This window comes from Primulina huaijiensis, chromosome 1, assembly GCF_012295235.1.
Source record: "Primulina huaijiensis isolate GDHJ02 chromosome 1, ASM1229523v2, whole genome shotgun sequence".
NCBI lineage: Eukaryota > Viridiplantae > Streptophyta > Magnoliopsida > Lamiales > Gesneriaceae > Primulina > Primulina huaijiensis.
In genome coordinates, this window is record NC_133306.1 from 21,544,108 (window position 1) to 21,566,048 (window position 21,941).

The 21,941-nt window shown below is 35.3% G+C and overlaps 3 protein-coding genes and 1 pseudogene across 5 annotated transcripts; 1 reads left to right on the forward strand and 3 right to left on the reverse strand.

Moving 5' to 3' along the window:
• Positions 1-1,684: 1,684 nt before the first annotated feature.
• LOC140984313 (probable sugar phosphate/phosphate translocator At2g25520) lies at positions 1,685-3,132 on the reverse strand. Its single transcript, XM_073451628.1, has one exon. It carries the CDS (start codon positions 3,087-3,089, stop codon positions 2,031-2,033), a length of 1,059 nt encoding a protein of 352 aa, XP_073307729.1. The 5' UTR covers positions 3,090-3,132; the 3' UTR covers positions 1,685-2,030.
• Positions 3,133-4,171: 1,039 nt separating this feature from the next.
• LOC140984323 (protein BUNDLE SHEATH DEFECTIVE 2, chloroplastic-like) lies at positions 4,172-6,835 on the forward strand. Of its 2 annotated transcripts, none has more exons than XM_073451649.1 (5): positions 4,172-4,350; positions 4,580-4,677; positions 5,318-5,381; positions 5,966-6,062; positions 6,583-6,835. In XM_073451649.1, exons 1-5 carry the CDS (start codon positions 4,179-4,181, stop codon positions 6,659-6,661), a joined length of 510 nt encoding a protein of 169 aa, XP_073307750.1. In that variant the 5' UTR covers positions 4,172-4,178; the 3' UTR covers positions 6,662-6,835. The 2 variants fall into 2 exon arrangements, with proteins under 2 accessions (XP_073307750.1, XP_073307741.1); XM_073451640.1 differs by having other exon boundaries at positions 4,177-4,353.
• A 2,900-nt stretch (positions 6,836-9,735) lies between these two features.
• Positions 9,736-12,046, reverse strand: LOC140960183 (heme oxygenase 1, chloroplastic-like; annotated as a pseudogene).
• A 760-nt stretch (positions 12,047-12,806) lies between these two features.
• Positions 12,807-18,359, reverse strand: LOC140984335 (uncharacterized). 2 transcript variants are annotated; one of them, XM_073451662.1, is made up of 9 exons: positions 18,165-18,356; positions 16,259-16,357; positions 15,682-16,118; positions 15,418-15,481; positions 15,274-15,327; positions 13,940-14,008; positions 13,763-13,828; positions 13,602-13,670; positions 12,807-13,076 (listed from the first exon to the last, which is right to left on the reverse strand). In XM_073451662.1, the coding sequence occupies exons 1-9, from the start codon at positions 18,273-18,275 to the stop codon at positions 13,005-13,007; spliced, it is 1,041 nt and encodes a 346-aa protein (XP_073307763.1). In that variant the 5' UTR covers positions 18,276-18,356; the 3' UTR covers positions 12,807-13,004. The 2 variants fall into 2 exon arrangements, with proteins under 2 accessions (XP_073307763.1, XP_073307774.1); XM_073451673.1 differs by lacking the exon at positions 12,807-13,076 and adding an exon at positions 13,355-13,402 and having other exon boundaries at positions 18,165-18,359.
• Between the last annotated feature and the right edge of the window lie 3,582 nt (positions 18,360-21,941).

Here is a 21,941-nt window from a genome sequence, read left to right on the forward strand (position 1 = left end):
AGATGGTATGTCAATTTTATGAAGTAAAGTACGAAAGAATGCTTGAATATACTGACAATGGTAGGTTGGAGGTACAATAGACTTCCTTTGCTGACCCTTTTTTTTCTTTTTGTATAAATCTTTATTCGTTAAACCCGTTTAACGTATACGAAGACAGTATATGCTATCTGCAAAGATCTTAACATGAAAGCAATCCTCATGCATCTTTTCCCAGAAAAAATGTAGTGGAATAGATGCACAAATTATGGAAGTTGGCCTATTTAATTCGCAATTATAATCCCAAAACTTATTCATTAATATACATACAAACAATAAAGTATTATTCATTTATGGCATTGATGTTGTATGGTATCTTTATTCTTGGCCTCCAATATTCGTGCTGCGCATGACTTCACCTGAATTTATTATAATGTTCACATTTAGATGAATCTTAGTTCTTAAGGTATTATTACCTTAAAGTAGTTGAAATTTCGGTGACATTCATTATGAATTTCAAGTGACCATCAAAAAATATTTGGTCTTACTCTCTTTATTTTTCAAGAAATTGGAGCGTTGGAACCCTATTTATTTTTTTAAAGCAACCCATGTGGGCTCATGTAAGTGAGCACATGCCAAACAAAGTCAAAAATAAAATATATCCCCATGCAAAACAATGGTGACAAACCACAAAGTCTCCTCCATGCAAAACAATGATGACGAAATACAAAATAATTTAGTACAAGTTATCGTGGGACTCCCAACATTTTATTGTAAAATATCCAAACACCACGTTGCAATTGTCATAACACACGGATCAAAAAATAATTGCTGCTCACGTGAACCCAATATCTTCCGATTGATTCAACTCTTGATACGACCTGTTATAGTGATTTTTAAACCAGATAGCATACACAAGTATATACATACACTAATACACACACAATATATATATATGGACGGTTTGCCACCCAAGAGCCTTGCCGGTTTAGATTTGTAGCCCCTACATCGACACTAAATTGGATATAACATATGAACGCTGAAGCCAGTTTGGTCTTTCCAATCCAATAATCTCATGGGTTCAAGTTTAGACATGAAGAACAAAAGGTGATGACAGGAAGAAAGCATATTACTCTAAGAGGCTCAAGACGGATACAATATCAATAAATATCGAGACAGACAAACACAACAACACCGCCACCATAACGGCCATTGACAAAATAAAACATGGAGACGTAACAAACGAGCCAATGATCCACCAAAATCAGAGAACAATAACTGTTTGGACTAGCAAAACGTAACCAGACACGTTGCCGATTTTTGCAGCTAGTATATTTTCTAGCCAGAGGAAAACATAGTTTAGAGGTTTGGCTTGCATTCACATGGGCTACAAAATACAATCCATCCATCTGATGCATTTGAATAAAGAATCAAATTCAAAAAGAGGGCCAAGATAGGTAAGATAAAGGAACCATTGATCTACATATCGTCAACACAAATCTAAAAGCACAAACAATCAAACATAGATATTTCTAGCAATTGTTAATGACTGGCTCCTAAAAGGAATCTTAACTTAAACATAATAGTATCTTGACGCGTGAACGGAACAAGGAAGAACAAAAAAATATAAATCAAATTCGAGCACATTAAAATCACAACGCGCAAAGAACAATTTGCACATTATAGTTCGTCGACATGAAATATAATTCTCCAAGTTTCTACTGAAACGATTTTATTATCAAGTACATTAATGTATCATAAATAAACTTAAGAAATTGACCCTCGAGCCATCCTTTGGCCGCAAACACATTATGGCAATAGGAGCAACCTCAAATTCCCAGTAACATAAAGTGACAACTAGTATAAGTATAAAAAGCAATAAATTAGTAAAAGAAGAAAGAAACTCCTAAAACTACACACCCAAATTAGAACCTAATAGGCCATCCATGCAGCCATCCTCCATTCATCTTCAGGACCAACACCCTGATGTTCAATTTGGTATTCAACTTCAAGAAAATCCAACATCACACATATAGAAGTCAAGTATCAATGAGTCAAGTATGAGACTCGTTCCTTTCGGGATCACCATCGTTATTTTGGACTTCCTTTTCCTCCAACAACCTCCCCGCTTCCTCATCAGCCTGTTGCGCCTTCTTCTGTGCTTCCTTAGCCTTCATGGCTTGCAACTTCGAGTGATTGTAATAGCCTACTGCCAAGAAAGCCAATGCATAACCAAACAAGTTAATAGGGGTCACGGTATCCTTAATCACAGACCAAGAAAAGGCAATCAGGAGCCAATCCTTCACCACGCCAGCCACGTTCATGGTCAAAGCTGAGGTTTTCCCAACAAGCAAAAACACAGCAAGATTAAGTGCAAACGCACAGAAAGAATTAGTTCCAAAAATCACATAGTCAAAATGGAAGCTTGAATTCTCCTTCAACAACGGAAACTCAACTAATGCCCAAGGGACTGATAAGAAAACCAAGCAACAAGGTGCCACATAATAAAGAGAAGTAATTGGATTAAGCGTGATCCCCTTAGAATTAAGCAGGATCTGAATCATCACAAGCCTAGTGGCCTCAAAAGCCACAGCACCCAATTGAAGAGCAACCCCCCAAGAATCAAACTTGGCCTCGCCAAACGCAGCAACCGCCACCCCAATCGAGATCGAAACCATGTTCACCATCGTCTCCGATTTAAAAGCCTCTTTCTTGAGCAGAACACCGATGGAATACACAGCCACTGGCATCAGCGCCTTGAGCATTTGAATAAATGACACTGAGAGGTAGATATAGGCCGAATTGGAAAGCCAGAGGGAGAGAGAGTACAAAAGGCCAATCGGGACCACAGATCTCAGATAAAGATCCCAAGACATGGTGACTGGATCCACTGCCTTGAAGACTCGAACGATTAAATAGGCGAGAGCAGAACAAAAAGCCATGTGAATCATCGTAAGGGAGATTGGGTAAGGCCAATTATACATCTTTCGATCGAGAATATACTTGTTGTAGACGATGACTGCGAAGGAGAGGAAGATCCATATGGCCACATAGGTGTATGAAAGCACGATCTTCTTCACGACACCTTCGCTCAAAGCACCACCTTTCCCCATTGTTGATCGCTTCTGTATGAACTCGTAAGTAATACAAATACAGTCTCCTAAAATACTAATAAAAAGAAGTATAATGCTATACAATCTCACAAATTTTCATGTGTGATATAAGTCAATCTTATCAATATTCACAATAAAAAATAATTTTCTTAGCATAAAATATAATACTTTTCATGGATGACCCAAATAAGAGATTCGACCCACGAAATTGATTCATGAAACCGTCTCATAAGAATTTTTGTGTATTAATAAATAGTCTTCTAACAATAAATAAATAAAATATCTTTGAATAAATATTTATAAAATGTTTTATAAAATTTTTATAATAAATATATGTTGGACGATTATTCTATACACATATTTTTAGAGATGGTGACAAGTGAGATGTTTAATTATTCTAAAACAAAAAAAAAACATCTCATTTGTTAAGTATTAGCCATGTCTTATTTTTGGCAACGTGTCACTAATTATGTAACCACTACATTAGTTATGAATCAGTGTTCAATGTTTTTGTGCTTTTTCAAATTTTTACAGAAGGTGCCATCGCAACTTGCCCAATAAGACACATATTAGTAATAATACAGTTATAAGAAGAATATTTATGTATGATATTTTTGTTTAAAAAAAACTATTGTGAGACGATTTTACGGATCAATTTTATGAGATATATCTTCAACTTAATTCAATTTATGAAAAATATTATTTTTCATGCTAACAGTATTATTCTTCATTTTAAATATGAATTGTGTTGATTTATCTTACGAACAAAATTCGTCTTTTAAACTTTTAGATGAGAGTGATGTAAAATATTTTCTCTTATATTTTACATAAGGGTAGGTCTCTTGTGAGACGGTATCACAAATCTTTATCTGTGAGACGGGTCAACCCTATCGATATTTACAATAAAAATTAATACTTTTTCATGGATGACCCAAATAAGAGATCTGTCTCACAAAATACGACCCTTGAGACCGTCTAACATAAATTTTTGCTTTTACACCAACATCCTATTTAATTGTCATAAAAAAAATATCCTATGTAATTTATAATTGAAAATTGATATTAGTGTACTTAAATAAACAAAAGATAATGATATATCACTTGAAGTGGAGTACCTTATCTAGTTCGCTGCTCCGTTCGTTGCTGCAATCGACAATTTGCCGCTTCAAGCCATTCTCTGAAAAAAAAATCAAAGATTTTCAAGAAATGGCAAATTCCCTTTGTTTCTCGACTCTCGTTTCCTTAAATACTGTCGAAAAACGTGGTACCCTTTTTCTCAATCTGTCACTTAATGCGTGTGCTTTTATCTTTTCAAGAATTTATTGCTTCTCTGATGTGTTCATCAGTGAAATGAACTAGTTTTCTGCAAATGAAGGTGTATTCTTAATGTTTTTCGTGCTGCTTGTTTCGCCGATGTTTCTTAGTCCATTTATCTATGGATTCACTTTGTTTTATGTGAAATTAAGTCGGTTTTTTCCATTCTTTTTTAGGACTAATTGGTCACAGCTACACTAGTAAGAAGGTGAATTGGACAAGAGACACAAGTTACAGCTCGAAAACTGCTGCATTTGAGTCTTTAAAGGTTAAGGTTAGTGAGTGTCCCGTTTACATTTGAATGCCATTTTGTCATGTTTTCTTGAATTTCAGCAATGAAATGATATTTTGATGGAGATTAATGGAGTCTTGCTATCTAGTTGCTGAACTCACTTTTGAAAATGTAGCCTGTCCAATGTGAATTTCGGGTTTTGTAAGCCGGTTATGCCCATTGGCTTGGACATCTTACGTCCAAAGAAAATTGTGAAACACGATTTAGAAAAGGCCGAAACAAGATGAGAGGAACAATGGTGGAGCATCTATAACTATGGTGAGAGTTTTGGTGTTGTGGAATGGAGAACCAAGGCAGCAAAATACATATTCCAAGACTCGAGACTTGTTCTTGTCCAGACCTCCATAACGCACTAAAGTGACAAAGAACAGGTTTGCTACCAAGAATCACATTCATCTTACAGACCATTGTTGCAGCCATATCGGAAACATCTTATTTATTACCTTTGGGAGCCCATGGTCCTGCACTGAATGCTAGTTGGCTATTATTATAACGTCCTGTTCACCATCATTTGATCGTTCGTTGTTAAAAGTTTTGTTATATCTTTCCTCCTACTTTGCCCTTTCATTTTAAGCCATCATTCTGTTTTAACGCATTTCACTTGATCTTTTCTTATTTGCAGGCTACAGACAGCCAACCAAGCACCAAATTGAATAGCATAATTTGCACTGAGTGTGAAGGGAATGGTTAGTGAAACTTTTGTGGTGTTTAAAGAGTTTTAGTTCCTAGAATGGTACGTGAAATGAAAGTAATGAACTTATGCCCAAAATCTATAGTAACCTATCCATCAACAGTTCTCATTAAAGCTGAAATCGAAAGTATGAAACTTGAGATTGGTTGAATGAATGATCAGCTAACTGGATTGGTGTTTTATTGTCTCGTTACTTCTCTTCCTTTTCTCCCCCTTTTGAGCTCTTCTCTTCCATTTTTGGTCCTAATATTTTCTTGGGTGCATAATATTCTTTACATCTTTGTAAAGTCTGGTTATAGGCCCATGTTTTGATTATTTTCTTTTAAACATCACCATGCCACATGGAGAAGGTTTTCAACATTGATTTGTCGATTAAGCATGTCTTTATCGTTATTTCAGCTGGTGGGGGAGCTAAATTTAATTAAGCTTTTCATTTTATGCAAAAGTTGAATGGATATGCGTTTTGTAAGCATACTTCTTCCTTTCCTAATGCATTCATTGTGTAATATACGTAAGCAAAGTTTTATGTTCTCTGTCGCAAACTATTGATCCTTTTTTTTTCTTCTGAAAATTGAGCAGGTGCTAAACAATGTACCCAATGTAAAGGTAATGGAATCAATTCTGTTGATCACTTTAATGGGCAGTTCAAAGCTGGTGGATTATGTTGGCTTTGCAGGTATGGTGTCCTTAACTTTTACTGCATGAATCAAGACTTGATACTGAAATTTTTCTTCAATTACTTTTGCATAAATTATTTCCCAAAGATGTTTGAAATGTCAATGATGAAATATGATTCTTGAATCCCTTAAGCTATCAGAACATGAGATTTGTTTAAGTCTAATTGCAAAGGTCTGGGAACCAAAGTGTTTAACGAGAGGGTTAACTTGTGACAATTTGTGTGGCATCATCAACCACCGAAGAAATCCTCTATCACTGAAGAAATCCTCTATCTCATGTTTATTTTTTTCAACCGGGTAAATGATGTAACATATCTTTAGCAAAACTCGTCTAGAACATGTTGATGATAACGACTTCTAAATTTCTGAGATGGTTAAACAAGACTAGCCGGAAAACAGGCCATGTTTGAGTTCCTTTCTTTATTATCATGTCTTGTCTTACTAATGGTCAAGTTTTTGCATCAGTGTTTTCTTAACTTTCATAATGCCGGTAATTCAGACTCAACCTTTCCATGACAGGGGTAAAAAAGAGATCCTCTGTGGCAATTGCAATGGTGCTGGCTTCATGGGCGGTTTCATGAATGCCCTTGACAGTTGACACACTTGCTTGAATCGTCAACGAATTGCCACTGCCTTAATTTTGTCATATAAATATTGTGAACAAGGATTTTATTATGAACTTGCTGTATTGCATAAATCTTTAAAGGAATGTAGAACAATCTTTGTACCGTTTGCTTTAACATCTGGTATAAAAGATGACTTGCATTAATTAGCTAATGAAAGTGTTAGCCAAAATGTTAAAATTTGAAGTACGATATAACAGTCATAGAGCAGTAACGAAAGTAGGAAAGTACAGATACAGACATAGCTCTAAACAAAAGCATTATGTAACATGAAATATAAATATCGAGTATGTAAAACAATATGAAACTAGTAAATCCAACCGAAACTTGTACAAAGTCCAACTTCTTTAAAACATATTTGCTCTATCCGACGATGCTTCGAGAATCAGGATTGATAACTGTTTCTCGGGATACAACGACAAAATCACGCAGCAACTAGCACGAAATAACAACACCGACGAACTAAAAAGCTTCGAGCGTAAACACGCAAAGGCACGCCTATATCTCATTTTTCTCATCATTCACATCAATATATGTTGGTTTGTATGTTTTTACATGAGTAACCTTAGATGAATCATGTTGTGTTAAGTTTTATACAATTTTTGACATGAAATATGCATTTTCTTTGCATGAAACTCACGTCCTTGTTGTGCTTGTGTAAGGGGCTGCTGATTTACATTTTTAAGGGCTGTACATGTTGAGATCGAAGGCATCTAGGTGCTGGATTTGGGTTTGGATCGAGCCATGGGGAGCCGATCGGGTCTAGGAATATGTCGATGCAAGGGCTAGATCAAGCTACGGGAAGGTGGCCGGATGTAGGGGAGTCGAACCAAGCCACAGTGCAGACCCTAAGGGGTCTGAGACGTGGTCCAGGATGGCTCAACCACAGCTGGTCACGATCTAGGAGGCGATCGAGACGCAAGAGTCGAGTAGGGTAGGACTTTGGCTTGTTTTCGGGTGATTCAGGTAGGGTTGAATGCATGTGCAGTAGGCGTGAGTAGGGCTGGTCCAGGAGGGAGTCCATGGCCTCACCTTGGTCCTAGGTAACGTTGTTCAAGGCTGGTTCAAGTTGGTTAGGTCTAGGGTCGAAAGTTTGAGGGTTAAGTGCATTAGGGTTGTAGGTTGCAAGGTGAAGGAATTTCCAGCAAGTAGCAGCTGTGCTTAGGGGGATTAAGATGGCGGGAATTGTGTCGTTTAGGGGCTGGTAGGGTGTGAATAAGTTGTAGTTAAAATTTGGGAAAGTTTGGTTAAGTTTCGGGTTGATTCAGATTAAAACCGGAACTCCGGTCCAAGTTTTAAAACGAATCGTAAAAGTTACAGAACGGGCTCGATGTTACGTCTAGTAAACGATTATCATTATGTCTTGAGGTGTTTTAAGGAGTTCAGTTGTCTTCGAGACGAAATTTTAAGGTCCAGGGGTAAAATGGTCAATTAGAGTTTCTAGAGGCAAAATTGTCATTTTGCACCCAGGTCGAGTTAGTAGTCCTGGCAGCCCCCTGATCACAAAATTACATGTTTTAAATGTATATGCTATCATGAACATGACTTTTTGTGAAAATACGGAAAAATACGTTGCATGCTTGATTTTAAGAAAATGTACGTATATGCATGATTTTTATAAGTAATGAATACGATGACATGTTTTTGAAGGAAGAGAGTTAGTTGTGACTAATAAGAACACGAACATGTAAGGCCAATGCTTAGTGGATGAGTAAAACTGTCGCTGATGTTTTCGTCGCCGGGTACCGCTGTTATACGTAGATGGATCCATCGATTAGAGCTGATACGAAAGTCACAACTAATGATCTGAATTCAAATAAAGAAAATGAACACGTATATGCTGATATGATGAGATATGTTATGGACACGTTATGCTTTGACATGCTATGTTTAAGTTCATGCTTTAAGATCATGAAATATAAGTTAATTACAGTATTTTTCACTGTTGCATGTTATGTATATGTACTTGCTATCATGGTTCAGGTGGGTTGAGTCTTTAAACTCACTAGATGTGATTGATGTAGGTGAGCACAATGAGTTTGAGACTGGAGGCGTCGAAAACTGAGTAGACGAAGCTGGGGGTGTGCACGATGACCCGAGGACTTTGCATTTTTCCGCACTATATGTTTATGGGTCATGGATGAACATTGTTTTTTTATACATTTTATATCTTTTTATATGTTGATGATACGACATGCTTTTGATTGTTGCGTTTGAGCTCTTTTCAAACAGTAGTCTAGGAATTTGATGATATTTATGATTTATTTAACTGCAGTTTTTTTTATTTAGTGATTGAATCACTTTTTAATATACATGGTGGACTATTTTCATTCGCATGCATGTGTATGATCATTTTCGAAATTAGCTTGCAAAAACAAAATTTCTAGTTGTATTTTAGTAATAGACGTTTCAAAATCTATCAACTCCACAAAAATTTATCATTTAAAAAAGTAACAAAATCTAATACACCCAAAAATTTTATGTTAAAAAATATCGATTGACCAAACTTAAGTTATTAAAACTTAAGATTAAGCCCGACATTAGCGAGCATTTTAGAACACTGGGAAAAAACCTACATTTTTTATTCGAGTTACCACCATTCATGTGCTTACACTATTGAAAATTAACAAGTTTTATAGTAGCATTAAAAACAAATTACTGCTGAAAATTTGAATACCACTTGAATTTTTAAAACTATATAAAAATCTATTTTGAATATCACTACACTTCAATAGAATATACAAAAGTCTTGATGGAATACTTCTAAAATTTTAAATCTACAAAATTGATTAAAAGTCATTAAATCTCCTACGTGGAATACAAATCATCTAAAATTGTAGAAAAAAACAACCATAACGAACTAAGAGTGAAATTTGATAACGAGGACGATCAAATCGCAAAATTATGTACAAACCGAATGAAAAAACAAGTTTCACTTTTATGTCGTTTCAGGTATGGCCAGTAAAAATAAATTTTCACCGGAAACATGAAAATTAAATTTTAAATTGAAATTGCTTTAGTGTACAAGCGTGTAAATGTTGTCTTTTATATTATTTAAATTAGATATACAGATACACCAGCATAATTAGAATATAACTTGCATACAAGCAGAGTGAACCTGGAAATACCAGAAACTGGAAATTGCATGCTTCCGCATCAAGATAGTATTAAACGGAGAATCGCCCCCGAAAATTTGAATGATTTCTCAGTTTCTTCGAGGCAATGATCCTTCTTCTCCCTCGTCTGGTCCTGCTTACACGTCCGATTTAAAATCATCTATAAAATTAAATGAAATGTTCTCTCAGATACTGATAAATTTTACCACAAAGTTATGGAGAACATTTTTCTTGGGCAACGTCATTTAGCTTGTCGCCAACATTCTGCGATAGCTGGGAGAGGTCACCATCCCATTTGTAGAACTCCAATTCTTTGCTCTTCTCTGCTACCTGAGGTAAAGAAGATAGCCAAAAGTAAGTCTCGGATTAATAAAACCAAATCAAGATGAATCCCCATCCTTGGTCTTGAGCATAGATTTATCCGAATTCAGTATCCTGCATAACTTCTGAAAGAATAGATATAAGCTGATGTGCTTCATGTCAAAGTTTAAGGTTTACCAAATTAATATACATACATTTGATATGTCAATGGACGAAAATGGTCGAGTTTTTGGTATAAATGAATTAGTAAAATAGCCAAGAATGGATTATGGGGATTGGCACTCAACATGAGTAACACCCGGGGAGCTAGGATGGTTCTGGTATAACATGATCTTGCTGCCTAAACCATTCCAAGTCTTTTGCAAGGTATTCTGATCTTTCTAGACCTGTGTTCCGGAATTCTGCATCTGAAAATTTAGAAAACAACTGCATTTGACTTAGAAATTACAAAATACATACAAAATTTAAGCAACTAAAGCTATTTATCGTTTTTACAAATACAGAAAAATCAGCCAAGAACACCTTATCATTGACTTGTTCTTCGGATTTGCAAAAAATAATGCATACAATTTTTTATTCCTCAAACAGGTTGATTAAAGTGTTGCATATTCCGTCTTCACTGAAAAAAGTATAACTGATGTTACCAAACAACTCTTTAGCTGCCATGATGAGATCACATATTAGGAACAACGAACGAGAGAGTGACAAATTTGCATCATTTGAAGAACTTTATAACGTGTTTCTTCCTATTTATTCATTATTGTTCTATTATCAGCAACCATCTCATATTCTTTTTTCTTAATCGTTGAGATGCTTACCCTAAGGTTGTAGCCGATGGTCCATATTCATTCTTATATGTGGGATTCACAAAAAATATCGACTCCACACGCAAGAATAAATGGGATTGTCAGATACCCGCCCCAGGGTAGTTTGAACTCGACCCTTCAATGTCAGCGAAAAACTTACACACTTAAGCCATCGATTATAAAGCTTTCCCTTTTATCGGTTATGAAAGTTAAATGTTTATGGCCTCCCCGATATCACAGAAACAAGTAGTAAAGATTAAACAAGTAGTAAAGATTAAGACTAATGAGAAAAATATTGTGCAGGCCATAGCAGAATCGTGTACAGATCATAAACATCAAACGTGAATGAAACATCAAGAATCATTTATATCCCTTTGGACAAGCCACAACTTCTGAAGTTAACACATAAAACACATGTACTAAAAAGGCTTGACATACACAATGAAATTTCCATATTCTAATTCCTCAAGAATCAGTAAAATTCAAACCAATAAGCCGATCACGAAATAACATGAATGGCCAAGAAGCAAATAAATGCACGAATAAAACAACTTGATAGAACATACTCACATTCGGGGAATGAAGCTATCTCCTCAATCTTCTCGAGAGTTTCATAAACATACTTACTAGTTACTATCCAACAATAACTTCAAGTACCCCTCGATGGTGGGGTCTCATTTAGCCACTGGCTGGCCCCTCTGGCCCCTTCTCCCCTTCCTTACCTTGGTCCCTAGTGTGCAGTTTCATAGCCACAAATCTCATTTCCTCCACAAACCCCTTAGCTAGTTAGCCTCACCCGGGTACCTTTTTTTATGCTTCTCCGCAGCCGCCGTCGCTGAATAACCACCATCCTTGCCTTATTCCCGGGAAAAAAATCGAGATGGGCAGCGACAAAAACTGGGTAGGAGGCTGTATCAAGATTGAAAGTTGAGCTTTCTTGAAAAACTGGGGTTCAGGGGTGGGTGTTCTAGAAGCCATCGAAAGAAAGCGCGTTCAATCAGGAGTTATTTATGTAATGTATCCATACAAGGTTCATCGAAAAGTATGGTACTAGCTAGTAACAAAGGTTTGTTCTTCCATGGAAATGGATAGAATCCTCCACTTTCTACAATCAGATGGCTCGGGGTGGAAGAAGGAGTTATACGACGTCGTTCTCATAGTCGAGGGAGCTTTGCAGTGCATGGAGTACAGTGCGTGGAGTAATTAAGTGTGTGTTTGCATGTTACATACGCATAGAATAAAAATATTATTTATATTTAAAATTTATTTTTGTAAATTTTAATTTAATGATAACTTTTGCTTCTATGTTAGGACAAGGTGATAGTCGAAATTCGAAAAAAAAAATTAGTGAAGAATTTGTTTTTCTTACATCTTAATTATTAAATATTTAGAAAAATAATAAGAGTAAATTAGTCTGATCACATAAAGTTGATTATTGTAAAAGATGAGAGCACTTTTTAAAAGTAAACATAGACATATACATACACCGCCTAATTATGGTTTGATTCCAAGTATACACGCTCTAATTTGATAATTTCATCAGTGAATTATTCCAATAATAATATTACAGTAGATATATTTATTCCAATTTAGCCTTATTTTCTCCGTCTAAAACTTATTTTACAAGATCATATTGTGTTGGATGCGACAGTCTTCTATAAAATCAGACTATTTAAAGTCGTTTTATTAAAAAAATATATATAATTTTATATTTTGATAAAGAAGTAAAACACAAGCTTTTTCTCTTAATTTCTCAGAGAATTTATACGAGAGGTATAAAACCATATTTATCTTTTAATCTTTTNAGCAACTGAACATGCCTTATTTAATAAACAGGAAAATTATTTTTCTAAAACAAATTATTTTCCATATGTTCGGCTTGTTTTGGATCAAGCATGACCATAAATTACAGTAAACAATATTTAAATTCGAGGATTCTAACACGATATGTGTTTCCAAGAAAAGAGATACAAGTTACAAGTCTTGTTTGTCGCCAAAACCACAATAAGTACATTTTAGAGCAGTGATCCATCCACAAACAGTACACTTGAAAAGCCAACGAGCTTGAGTCTTACTTAATTCGTAAATATCGTATCAACAATGCCTCCATCCTTTCCCAACTCCATCGAAGTTGATTCTACAAGTAACTGCAAGCAATAAGTCCGAGTTAACGATATCGGTATGACCTGAGTGTTATAAAGATTTCCCAGGACAGTATTTGGAGTTAAAAAATTTCACATTATAGATGGACATCGATTCAACTTGTTTTAAATAATTTCCAAATAAATGGATCTGAAATCATTTTAAATACATCTTCAGCCAAACAGAACACCCTCATCTCACATGGAAGGCTTCCTAAAACTTAGAATTGCAATAAACTTAGAATTCCTAAAACTTGTCGTCTATTACCAGGTAACTTGACTCATCGATGGAGTTTTCTTCATCTCTCACCAGTTCTTTCCAAACATAATAGCTAATGAAGAAAGATAAACATGATTTTCTGCTCAAAAGAACTATAAGAGAACTTTCAAGCTTTATGCTACCTGATGAAAACTTAAAGCCAAAAGGTTTATAGAAAAATAACTAGATAATTTTTAACTGCAAAAAAACTAAAACAGACGGGGAACATCACAGTGACCAAAGCCATTATAGACAGATATATGGATTCTAACCTGGAGTTCTTGTTCAGAGCTTTTGAGTCTCTCACCATAGTCTCTCACTTGTAGATATGATTTATGCAACTGTGCAATTGTAACATTCAGGGAAGACGATGACCTAATTTAAGAATTTATACCAGGAATGGAAAATTGGTGCCTGATATATCATGCATTACCTTCGCTAATTGTTGATGTCGATGTGACGTAAGCTTTTTAGCGGTGATTAATGAATCCTCCAATTTCTAAAGGAACAGGAATATTCTTTCAAAAGGAAACATAGAGCAACCACAGGAATGGAACTTTATATTTGGAAACTCCAGAAAAAAAACTTATTCAATGCAAAAAAATAATACCTGGCATTTTGCCCGTAACTCAGAAACTACTACTTGTTGGTCTACAGACACTCCTCGCATATGAGATATCTGATCAAATGAGTTGAGCATCATTTTCTACGGTAATACGAATAATGATGAAGATTCACAAAACAAGAAAAGATGGACCACTGACTAACGGTCTCCAAACAACAAAACAATTGCATGCTAAAGTGTGTGTGTGCTGTGTTTCATTGCAGACCAGAGGATGAAAGTGCTTCAGAGTATGGTTATGATCAAGAATTTCAAGTACAGTCAGCAATTGAACACAACGAAAATTTGATTTTACGGAAAACATTCCTTCACTTGAATCTAGCTGCAACAAATCTATACCAATTTATCAGGAAGGTAATTTTGTGAGAAAGGTGAAGTACATGTAAAAATATTAACCAAACCCATTAACTCAACCAAATCCACTCATCCTTATTGGGCAAATAAAAATACTGATATACGCATAAAGGGATCTGATATGGTGATGTATTTCTCACTGGGGCATCAAACGAAAACTCAATAGGTCAGTTATGCCTAAATTTTAATCCAACCACGTCCACTGGTGCTATCCATTCTCTCTTCAATCTACCACCATGACTCTCCACTATACCATCCATCCACCACAGGCTTTCTGTCCACACCACAGCCGCCATCCACTACCACCCCCCATAGTTTTCTACGGGCCATGGGACATTCAACCAATTCACCATCCACCAAATAAATAAAAATTTTAAATGGACGGATTGGGTTATTGCCTATATATTTATCACCCCTTTAGACCCATTTTAAAAGCTGCATACCAGGGACAAGTATTAAGGCATTTTTAAACCCAGTATTTTGGACAAATAACACAACGCAAAATGGCTGCCTAACAATATTAAAAATTTCAACACAAGAGAGCAAAGCTACACAAAGACTAAACTTTAATCTAATGAACATGTTTGAGATGTTATGGTGCTACTCTATACAATGAAAAATATCCACATTTCCTAATACTCGTCAACATATTAGACACTAAGCATGATTGCTGATGTTTTTGGCCAAGATATCTTCTGAAAGTGAAAAATAGATATATGAGAGCTTCCAAAGAACTTACAGAACACATGACAGTGAAAGAAAACCTAATAGCTAGGCCATATGCATATCTCGAACTCAAGTGTCCTAGGAAATAATGGAATTAGAATAAAACCTAACTAGGCAAAATGATCAAATTAAAATGCAAGCATAACCAGCCAAAACATGAGAGTCTGACCTACAGCAATGTCAGAAGCATGTTACAGCATATTCTCAGGTTTAAGTTTAACTCAATTAAAAAAAATGCAGACCTCCATCTGAAGTTCTTCAAGATTCTGACTTGAAATTGCCAGTTTTCTCTCGAGCTGTTGACACGTAAAATTCTAGAACTCAAACAAACTTCTAAAAAAATTTACACACATAATATATCTAAACAACAGAACAAGAAATTCAACCTGATCCTGATCGTTCAATGATTCTGATGAAAGCTCTCTATTCGCATGGTTGTCAAAACCAGATCTGATAGGGGTACTTCATTAGAACACTTGTAGCAGTTTGTCATAAAATAAATTACAGTGAAAAAAATTGATTCAGCACAAATTCACCAAGTGAGGCTCTTGATGAATTCCAAAAAATCTTGCACAGTGTAGGGATCAATTCCAAACAATCTATGTTATCAAACTCGTCAGTCATTATTATCGACGTTAATACAGTTATACCTATTCACCATGTGAGGATCTTGACGTTTATCCTTTACTCCAGTTTTATGATGGCCATTGTTCCTCTGTTCCTCAATATTTTCATCACTGTCTCTTTCCCAATCACGCTCTCGCTTCCTCTCCAGCTCCTTCTCAACGCCATCCATATGACTATCATAGTCCGGAAATCTCTCTTCATCCAAATAGCGATCCTTTATACCATCATGACTGCGAACATGACTCTGATCTCTCTCCTTGTCCTGGTCATAGTCCAGAGACCTTTCCCTATGTCCATCCCGATGAGCGTGCCTATAGTGACTATCATTTCTTCCACGATCTCTATCTCTATCGCTGGCAAAACCCCTCTGCACATCACGTCGAAAACTCTCACGGTTGAAATTTGGTCTCCCGCCTCTGGTCCTCACATCATTTACCTTTACAACTTTTCCATTAATGGACTGAATAAAAGATTTATTACATCAAATATTCAGAAGAATTAACAATATAAAAAAGGTTGTATAACTGCAAATAAATGAAAGAAGCTTATTGCCCAATGTCTTGGAAAATAGCAATCAGAATGAAGGAGAGAGAAAAGCACCTTGCCATCCATTTCCTTGATAGCTTGTGTTGCTGACCTAGGGTTAGCAAAAGTAACAAATCCATAGCATTTTCCACCAGAAGCGCGGTCATTGACTATCTGTGAATCAAAATAATCCTTTATTTCAACAAATGCTCTTTTAAACTGAAGATAAATTCAACAAAGAATACAACAAAAATAAAAAAATGAAATCTATCGATGCACTGATCTGAGACAGACTTCGAGGCAAATAAAACGTAGCTATAATCTTAGTTCTTACTCATATTTTGGTGGTAAATGTGTCAAAAAAATGATTTTCGATGAAAAAAGGTTGGAAAATTAGAAGGTGCTTTCAACGATATGCCCCAGGCCAAATTAGAAACAGAAGAACAACAGGACTAAAAAAGAATCTTTTTCATGTCGCTTTGGGACACAACGAGATTTACCATTTTGCAAATTATTTTTTTAGGCTGCCTTGGAATTGAAGATGCAATGGCCAATTATACATGTGCAAAGCCGAAATTTGTACACCTATGTCCACATCAGCTTGTCTACAAGCCTTTGCATGATTAATTACCAATTACATATCTTTTCCTCATCATATAACTTCTTCAGCAGTCAATACATTTCACACACTTCAATTCCTTCGGGAATCAATGATGTTCTGAGAAAAACAAAAACTAGAATTTTATGGAGATTGTACTGGCATATTATTCCAATATGTTTAGAATATGTTCACGAAAATTATCCCATTCAACGTCGCTTTGAAACTTAATTAGAAATCAAATTTCTAATGTAAAATATACATGAGTTCTCATTGTGTAATGGACCTAATACTAGAATTCTCACTCCACATTTTAGGATATTTTTGTGCTTCTACAGCTCATTCCTAAAAGCTCCTTTGTAAAATCTTAAGCTCGAAACTTGTTTTAGATGCCAAAAAATGAGAACTAAAATTTCAACATACTTTTAAGACACGTGCACAGATGTATTACGGAAGGATCACTGGGACGAACGATGAAAATGTATTTAAGATAGCTAAACGATCATGCTGGTGGATATACCGGTACAAACAAGCAATTACATGGCGAAGATGACAACAAAAATGTTTACATCAAAAAGCACAGTACCAAACCATGTTGCTACAAACTACAAAGTATTATCAACTTGGCTTTAAATGGAGTTTTTTTTAATTGGAAATTTCATTAGTGTTCAAATATACAGTTTGAGAACAATCCAACGACGTTTATGCGATATGCATGACTAAGAAGACAAGGGACGGGTTTTTCTCATCATCTAAATTGCTGTCCGTGACAAAGTGATTAAACTACTCTCTTTCTGCTGCTTCATTCAGTGATTTATTTCTGTGTGACAGAAAATAAGCAAAAATTTTAAATATGAGAATGTCACCGGAAGATCACCTTCCAGTGATTATTTCGGTTCCTGTTGGTACCACTCGAAATTGCTCTGGTAAAAATATAATAAATCACACCCATGTTGGTCAGCTAGCATAATTGCATATAGACCGGATTTTTCAAATAACTAAACCCACATAACTTCATTCAAGAACACCGCATACAAATTGAATCACAGCAAAATTGCTTCAGTGTGGCAACAGCTTGGTTTAACCTCTATACACGCCTTCAGTTCGATGTAATCCTAAGAACGGAGCAGCTTCTTCCAAAGCTGGAACATATGATTTTCGCAAAAATGAAGTTGCAAATTAACATAGAGATATTGGTTGTTAACCTAAAACTGGAGCTCAACAGATAATGAATCCATACAAAGTACAAAAACAGATGGATAATGATACCTCTAAGTACCTCAGAAACCAGAAGCATAATTAAGAAATCAATAGGCAAGTCGAACAGCTGAATCAGTAAGCAAAGAAAGGCATAAAATGGGGCGGCAGCGGAAAAGACGAGACCTTTACGGCGAGAACGGCGCCGAATGTGTAGAATGCTTTGCGCAAGGTTTCTTCGGCGATGTCGTACGGTAGGCCGCCGACGTAGATGGAGCTTTCGTCGTCGATTGTCATCGCCTCCGCCGCAGCACCGATTATAAAAAATATATATATTAACTATTTAAGTTTTTAATATGAAATAAAACATTTATAATATTTTATATTAGGTCATGGAGCAGCTTTACCCTTAATGCGATCTTAACAAAAATCTATGGAGGTAGGTTTGACGCATATAAGGACGACAATGAGACGAGATGGGAGCACCAAAGGTGTTTCAAACATAATATTTTTCAAAAGCGGTAAAGCTCGTATTCTAAAAATGTTAATACCGATGAATTAAATCGAGTTTGATTAAAGAATCAAGCGGAAGACACTCGAAGTAATATTTCGTGAAGAAAGCTGATATATTTGAAAGCCTTTTAACTTGTGTAATCTGGATAACTGAAAAGCAGAAGATCAGTTCTAGCATATACCAGTTCAGTTATGGTGAAAGCTGAACTGACGGATGCTCTAACTGATCAAATCAGTTTGAAAGCAATAGTTAAACATGAAAATACACAAGATATGTTTATGGATGTTCGGAGACTTCAACTGTTCATACGTCACCCCTTCTACTTCCTATGGTAGGATACACTAGAAGATTTTGATTTATATAACTCTTTGTACAAACCCACCCAGCTTAGGACTTACGCTATTGCCTAATCTGAACTCAAAGACTAGACTAAAGGCAGCACTTTCCAGCCAACATTTTATTAACGTCTGTGTGTCAAAGACTACATGCACAAGTTTAATGTCTTTGTGCAAGACTGTATTTGAGTGGTGGTGGAGAGTAAGTGTGTGTGAGAACTGAACAATGAATACACCGAAAGGTGTTCTCACACACTGAGGGAAAAGAGCTTCTAGACTAAGCTGAAATGAATTTGTATTCCCTCTGAGCTAATTGCTTCTTGTAAGCTGATAAACAGTAAGTGTGTCTTCTCTTCTATTTCTCACTTCTTCTCACTCTCTTCATCTCTCTAATTTGCTGATAGTCTTGGTCCGTATTTATAGCAGTAAGATGACCGTAAATCAAGACTTCATCACATGTGATCGTTGCAGCTTTGAATGCGTTCCTTGAACTTTGTGTCTCGAGTTTTCCGACATGTCTTCGGGAATCTCTCGGCTTTAATATTTGCAGCAACGTCCATCAACTGTACTACTGATAGTACAGATGCTTTACTCAGTACGCACAGCTGGATTCTATTGAATAAGCTTGTCGTGTTCTCCACACTGATTGATTCCTAACTGATGCTCTGAACTGGTTCGATGAACTCAGTTGGCTTGTCAGCTGAACTGGTTACACTGGTTCCATTGAACTGATCTGTTTGGCTTTCCTTCAGTTGAGTTCTTCATCAGCTGGCCGGGCTTCTGAAGGTCTTCTGCTGAATTACCTATCAAATGATCAATCAGTGGAACTGTTCTTCGATACATCAGTTGGACTGATTCAGTTTGGGCAATCAGTTGGCGTTCTCGAAAGCTTCAGTTTAGGCTCGGTAACTGATCAGTTAGAAGACTGATCAGTTTCAGCTTCCTGTGCACTAAAATAAGAGTTTTGTTATAATCAAAATCAAGATTGCGAACATGAAATGTTCCAACATCATCCCATCTTCATCTCCGTTTTTGAATTTCATCCCTTATCTCATATCCGTCTCGATCCCTGTTTTTTTAGTTTGGGGAAAATCGCGGAGATCAAATCCTCGTCCCCGCTCTCATCTCCGTTTCAAAAATATTAATTATATATTATTATTACTGATAATATTCATATTAATAATAATAGTATTATTAAAATATTGAATATTTTAATAATACTATTATTATTAATATGAATATTATCTTTATGGCGTGTTTGAAGATAAAGATAATATCCTCATACCCGCCTCGAATTATTTTAGGGATTTTTAAAAATTCCCGAACCCGAACCCGAAAAAATCGGGATTCGGAGATTTTTTTCGAATATTCATTTTATATTACATTCGAATTATTTTCCATTTTCGGTTTATGGAATATGTCATTAGAAATCCGAATTCTTTTTCTTGGGTTGAGTTTGATTTTGTACTATAATGCACTTGTTTGTATAGTTCGGTTTGTTCAGTTATATGAATAATATAAGATACAATTTAAAAAATTATAAATTTAATTAAAATATAATTTTAGTTGCTTTATAATATAAGATACTATAATCAACTGGTTTATTTCGGTTCGATTTTTCATAAGATATGTGAGCATGGCTAGTTTATTGAGTAAGACGGATACAATCGAACCAGTCTCCAATTTAGAAACTGAATTTATGATATCAGTCTCTAAATCAGAGACCGAAATTATGGCACCGGTTTCTATATTAAAGAACAGTTATATTTCATCTTTCTTTACAAGTAGGGACATGCACAATAAATTTGGTCGCTAATTTTAGTAACCAACTACTAGCATTAGACTCCAACAATTAGCGATCCGACTTTTTTATGCAAAGAAAATCGGTCTCTATTCCTAATCGGTTTTTTCTTGTAGTTAATGGGGTGGAAAAAAATCAAAATCCCTTGGTGGAACTTTGGTAAAGTTTCACAAATAAGAGTGACTGAATTTAAAGATTTGAATCTGAAATTTTTTTTTTAAAAAAGTGATGATATCGGAAACTGTATTTGACAATGAACAAAAATTCAAATGTAAAAAGTATTAATTTAAAGATATGTGAAATTATTTTATTTTCAATGAAAAGCTCAAGTTGTTTTAAATCTACAATCTTATTTTAATATTTTAAAAATCGACTATTATTCAATGTTCCCCGTGTTTGTGAAACACAAGACGAAAATCCACAGCTTTCCTTCTTTAATCTCAGCAGACAACTTAAATGTCTTCCATTTTCAATCAAGAATAGGTCTTTTGTAAGACGGTCTCGCGAATCTTTATCTGTGAGACGAGTTAACCCTAGTGATATTCACAATAAAATGTAATACTCTTAGCATAAAAAGTAATATTTTTTCATGCATGACCCAAATAAGAGATCCGTCTCACAAAATACGATCCGTGAGACCGTCTCACACAAGTTTTTGCCTTCAATTAAAGAGAATATGGGGAAAACATTAAAAATTTATAAAAACATTTTTGAAACCAATTTGGGAAATAGGTTTCCTTTTCAACGGGTTTGGATATTCTAAAATTGAAGCATTGCATCTCAAATTGAACATTCGATGACTCGACCTGTTGGCCTGTTAAACAATTGAGTTAGATTAATTTTTACCAATTACCCATCAAATATAAATCACTTAAAAAAACAAACTGTTTCCAAGGATGAGAAATATGGAAAGCCAATGCCATATCTGAAAAAAAGAAAAGAGAAAAAAAAGAAGAAAAAAGCATTATTGGTTCACAAAAATATACAAAAAAATATGAGTTGCAAACACAGTCAATTGGATGTTTTTGTAGGGATGTCAATTCGGGTGGGTTAGGTCGAGTTGAGCAATATAACTATTCAAAAATTTCTCAATCCGAACCCGAGTCAACTCGAAAACTCTCAACCCGAACCCGAATTTCAATCAACTCGATAAACTTAATCAGATTAACATGATTTTTTTAATTTTTTTTAAAAATTAAATAAAGTTAAAAAAAAAATAATATTTTAATTTAAATACATAATAACAAAATCTGTAAGACCATGTTTAATTCTATTATCAATGCAAATATTGAATAAAAATAAAAATAAATAAA

Bases quoted from the DNA above. Each gene is read 5' to 3' on its own strand.
- LOC140984313 (XM_073451628.1), bottom strand. From the start codon at position 3,089: ATGGGGAAAGGTGGTGCTTTGAGCGAAGGTGTCGTGAAGAAGATCGTG.
- LOC140984323 (XM_073451640.1), top strand. From the start codon at position 4,179: ATGATATATCACTTGAAGTGGAGTACCTTATCTAGTTCGCTGCTCCGT. The intron at 5,382-5,965 runs GTTAGTGAAACT...AAAATTGAGCAG, and splicing joins CACTGAGTGTGAAGGGAATG to GTGCTAAACAATGTACCCAA. The intron at 6,063-6,582 runs GTATGGTGTCCT...TTTCCATGACAG, and splicing joins GGATTATGTTGGCTTTGCAG to GGGTAAAAAAGAGATCCTCT.
- LOC140984335 (XM_073451662.1), bottom strand. From the start codon at position 18,275: ATGACAATCGACGACGAAAGCTCCATCTACGTCGGCGGCCTACCGTAC. The intron at 15,328-15,417 runs GTTGAATTTCTT...ACGTGTCAACAG, and splicing joins CATTGAACGATCAGGATCAG to CTCGAGAGAAAACTGGCAAT. The intron at 13,829-13,939 runs GTATTATTTTTT...CTGTTCCTTTAG, and splicing joins AGTTACGGGCAAAATGCCAG to AAATTGGAGGATTCATTAAT.